This window comes from Myotis yumanensis, unplaced genomic scaffold, assembly GCF_028538775.1.
Source record: "Myotis yumanensis isolate MYYU_CA2020_CCGP unplaced genomic scaffold, mMyoYum1.0.hap1 SCAF_3, whole genome shotgun sequence".
In the NCBI taxonomy this organism is placed as follows: Eukaryota; Metazoa; Chordata; class Mammalia; order Chiroptera; family Vespertilionidae; genus Myotis; species Myotis yumanensis.
In genome coordinates this window covers 159,537,392-159,542,400 of record NW_027223754.1, presented here as the reverse complement: position 1 = coordinate 159,542,400, position 5,009 = coordinate 159,537,392, and the positions used below count along the sequence as shown (strand labels likewise).

The 5,009-nt window shown below is 42.6% G+C and overlaps 1 protein-coding gene across 1 annotated transcript; it reads left to right on the top strand.

The window, feature by feature from the left end:
• The first annotated feature begins 3,760 nt into the window (after nt 1–3,760).
• Nucleotides 3,761–4,690, top strand: LOC139005444 (olfactory receptor 6C4-like). The gene has a single exon (XM_070407673.1). The coding sequence runs from the start codon at nt 3,761–3,763 to the stop codon at nt 4,688–4,690; it is 930 nt and encodes a 309-aa protein (XP_070263774.1).
• The last annotated feature ends 319 nt before the right edge of the window (nt 4,691–5,009 follow it).

Here is a 5,009-nt window from a genome sequence, read left to right as displayed (position 1 = left end):
AATCACCAAAGTATTATCCATGTCTATGTGGGTTTTTCTTCTTAATACCTTCACCTTTTTCACCCCCTCACCGCTGACAGCTATCAGTCTGTTCTCATTATCTATAAGTCTGTTTGTATTTTGTTAGTTTATTTTGTTCATTAGATTCCACATATAAGTAAAACCATGTGGTATTTGTCTTTCTCTGACTGGCTTATTTCACTTAACATAATATTCTCCAGGTCCATCCATTCTGTGCCAAAAGGTAAGAGTTCCTTCTTTTTTACAGCCACACAGCATTCCATTGTGTAGATGTATCACAGCCTTTTTTATCCACTCATCTATTGATGGGCGTTTGGGCTGCTTCCAAAGCTTGGCTATTGTAAATAATGCTACAAGGAACAAAGGGGTGCATATATTCTCTTGAATTAGTGTTTTGGGTTTCTTCTGATATATTCCCAGAAGTGGAATCACTAGGTCATAAGGCAGTTCCATTTTTAATTTTTTGAGGAAACTCCATACTGTTTTCCACAGTAGCTGCACCAATCTGCAATCCCACCAACAATGCACAAGGGTTCCCTTTGCTCCACATCCTTGCCAACACTTGTTTGTTGATTTATTAGTTATAGCCATTCTGACAGCTATGAGGTAAAAGCTCATTGTGGTTTTAATTTACATTTTCTCTGACGATTAGTGACCTTGAGCATCTTTTCATATGTCTATGGGCCATCTGTATATCCTCTTTGAAGAAGTGTCTATTCAAGTCCTTTGCCCATTTTTTAATTGGATTGTTTGTTTTCTTGGTGTTGAGTTATATAAGTTCTTTATAAATTTCGGAAATTAACCCTTTATCAAATGTGTCATTGATGAACATGTACTCCTATTCCGTGGGTGATCTTTCATTTTTCTAATGGTTTCCTTTGCTGTGTAAAAGCATTTTAGTTTGATGTAGTCCCCTTTGTTTAATTTTTATTTGTTTTCCTTGCTCCATGAAATATATTAAAAAATATTGCTTTGAGAAATGTCCAATATTTTGCTGCCTATGTTTTCTTCTAGGTTTTTTAAGGTTTCGTGAATTACATTTAAGTCTTTAAATCCCGTTTGAGTTTATTCTTGTGTATGGTATAAGTTGGTAATCTAGTTTCTTTTTTCTTTTCTTTTCTTTTTTTTGCATGTATCTGTTCAACTTTGCCAACACCACTTATTGAAAAGACTGTCTTTACCCCATTGTGTGTTCTTGCTTCCTTTGTCAAAAATTTTTTTTAATGTCTTTCTTTCTTTATTTATGTTTTGTTAATCCTCACCTGAGGATATTTTTCCATTGATTTTTAGGGAAAGTGGAAGAAAAAGGAAATACAGAGAGAAACATCCATGTAAGAGAAACAGATCTATTGGTTGCCTCCTGAACAAGCCCCCACCAGAGCCCAAGCCAGGGAGAAGCCTGCAACCGAGGTATGTGCCCTTGTCCAAAATCAAATCCAGGAACCTTTGGCCACAGGCCAACAATCTATCCACTGAGCCAAACCAGCTAGGGCTACTTTGTCAAATATTAATTGCCCATAAAGGTGTGGGTTTAGCTCTCTATTCTGTCCCATTGATTTACATGCCTATTTTTATGCCATTGTCATGCTGTTTTGATTACAATGGCCTTGTAGAATAGTTGGATGTCAGATAGCATGATTCCTCCAACCTTGTTCTTCTTAACTCAAGATTGCTGAGGCTATGCAGGGTCTTTTGTGGGTCCATATAAATTTTGGAATATTTGTTCAAGTTCTGTGAGATATGCCATTGGTATTTTAATAGGAATTGCATTGAATTAATAGATTGCTTTGGGTAATGTGTGCATTTTATTATGATAATTCTTCTTACCCATGAACACAGAATATGCTCCCACTCAGTTGTATCTTCCTCAGTTTCTTTTTTTAGTATCCTATAATTTTCAGGGTACAGGTCTTTTACCTCTTTGATTAGATTTATCCCTAAGTACCTTATTGTTTTTGTTGCAATTGTAAATGGTATTGTTTTCTTAGTTTCTCTTTCTGATAGTTCAATATTGGTATATAAAAATGCCCCCAATTTCTGAATATTAATTTTACTTCTTTTAACCTCTGAATATTAATTTTGTATCCTGCTACTTTACTGAATTCATTTGTCAATTCTAGTTGTTTTTGGTAGTCTTTAGGGTTTTCTATATACAGTATCATGTTATCTGCAAACTGAGACCTGAGGGAAAGCAGGCACTGAGTGCAAAGATTTAGAGACTGATATTAGTTACAGTGATCCACAAATTCAAAAAACCTAAGGGAATTTGGGGATCTCTTTGGATACACAGTTATAACAATACTAGAGGCCCGGTGCACAAAAATTTGTGTACTCAGGGGGGTCCCTCAGCCCAGCCTGTGCCCTCTCAAAGTCTTCGACCTCTCGGGGGATGTCCACCTGCTGGCTCCACAGGGGATCGGGACTAAGCTGGCAGTCAGAAATCCATCTGGCAGCCCGGGATGTCCACTTGCCAGCGGGGAGCAGGCCTAAATTGCATCCTTAGCGCTACTGAGGAGGCAGGAGAGGCTCGTGCCACCACTGCTGTGCTGGCAGCTGGCAGCCTGGCTTGTCGCTGAGCAGAGCTCCCCCTGTGGGAGCTCACTGACCACCAGGGGGCAGGTCCTGAATTGAGCATCTGCCCCCTGGTGGTCAGTGTGTGTCATAGTGACCAGTCATTCCCAGTTGTTCTGCTGTTAGGGTATATTTGCATATTACCCTTTTATTATATAGGATAGAGACCTGGTGAATGGGTGGGGGCCGGCTGGTTTGCCCTGAAGGGTGTCCCAGATCAGGGTGGGGGGTCCCGCTTGGGTGCCTGGCCAGCCTGCGTGAGGGGCTGATGGCTGTTGACAAGCTGGTTAAGCCCCCAAGCAGGGACCCTCACCCCATGGGGGTGTGGCCAGCCTGGGTGAGGGGCTGAGGACTGTTTTCAGGCTGGCCACACCCCCTTCAGGGTGGAGGGGTCCCGCTGGGGTGCCTAGCCAGCCTGGGTGAAAGGCTGATGGCCGTTTTCAGGCTGGCTATGCCCCCCAATGACCCAAGCTCCCAACCTCTCCTTTTTTTCTTTTTTCTTTTTTTTTCAGGTATTTATCTTCTATAATTGAAACTTTTTAGCCTTGAGCAGAGCCGAGGGCCAACCAGGGCAGGTGGGAATCTTGGCTTCCTCCATAGCCGGGGGCAAACCAAGCCTCCTGCTTGCTCCAGCTCCATGGCCACCACCATCTTTGTGATGGAGTGGTGGAGTGATGGTTAATTTGCATATTGCTCTTTTATTAGATAGGATTGCTTATTTCTTCCTAAAGGCCCCTCAACTATGAACTAATATAGTTAGGTTTTCTTCTCACACTAAGACCAAGAGAGTGATGGAAATGAGACACCACTGCCAAATTAGCAGATAAAAGATCAAAAGCCAGTGTTCAAAGAGACACGAAATGGAGAAAATGATAACTTAGGCATTGGGTTAGAAAATGCGCTAGGAAGTACATGAAGAGCCTGAAAAGGAGCCATGGAGAAAATCCTCTTATGTGGGAATCCAACAAAAATTCTTGTGAAGAGGCAGCCTCTATCCAATAGAAAATCTCACTTGAGTCAAATTGGACAGGGCGGGAGAGGGGGCAGGGGAAGAGTTGAAACAATTCAACAAGAAAGCCTTAACCTCTCCTGAATGATCCTGTGCTCTTCTTCCCTTCTAAACACCAACTTTGTTCCTTTCTACCTTCCTAGGCTGTAAAAGTTAGTGATGAAAAACCAAACCTTTCTGACAGAATTCATTCTTCTGGGACTATCAGACATCCCAGAAATTCAACTTGTCATCTTTATACTTCTCTTCCTGACCTACATATTTAGTATTATTGGAAACCTGACCATTATCACCCTCACACTACTGGACTCCCACCTCCAGACTCCCATGTATTTCTTCCTCCGGAATTTCTCCTTTTTAGAGATTTCCTTCACAACCACTTTTACTCCTAGGCTACTGTTCAGCATCTTAACTGGGAAGAAGAGCATCAGCTTTGCTGGTTGCTTAACTCAGTATTTCTTTGCGATATTGTTCGGGGCCACAGAGTTTTACTTTCTGGCTGCCATGGCTTATGACCGCTATGTGGCCATATGTAAACCCCTGCATTACACAACCATCATGAGCAGCAGGGTTTGCACCCAGCTGGTTCTCTGCTCCTGGCTAGGTGGTTTCCTGATCATCATATCCCCAATCATCCTGACCAGTCAGCTGGATTTCTGTGCCTCCAACATTCTGAATCATTATTATTGTGACTATGGACCCCTCATAGAGATATCATGCTCAGACACAACACTCCTGGAGCTGGTTGACTTTATTTTAGCATTTGTGACAGTGGTGGTCACTCTGGTGCTGGTGAGTATCTCCTATACAAACATCATCTGGACCATCCTGAAGATCCCCTCTGCTCAGCAAAGGAAAAAGGCCTTTTCCACGTGTTCTTCCCACATGATTGTCATCTCCCTCTCTTACGGCAGCTGCATCTTCATGTACATAAAACCCTCAGCAAAAGAGGGAATTGCCTTCAATAAGGGAGTCGCTCTGCTCAATACCTCAGTAGCCCCTTTGTTGAACCCATTCATTTACACTCTAAGAAATAAGCAAGTAAAACAAGCTTTCAAGGATATGAACAGAAGGATTATGACTCTTTAATGAACATAAAGACCTCTGCTGAAGGCAAAAGCAAACAGCAATTAGCATAAAAGTGCAAGAGAGACATTGGAAGGCCAGTAGAGTATGATATTCAGCAGTGCCCAAGATCACGTCTTCCTGGCTCTCCGAGGAGCTGCGGCTGAAGTACCACATCTGCTCCATGCCCATCCGCAAGGGCGATGAGGTCCCAGGGGTTCGAGTACACTACAAAGGTCAGCAAATCGGCAAGGTAGTGCACGTGTACAGAAAGAAAGATGTCATCTACATGGAGCGGGTGCAGCCTGAGAAGGCTAATGGCACAACTGTCCAGGAGGGCATT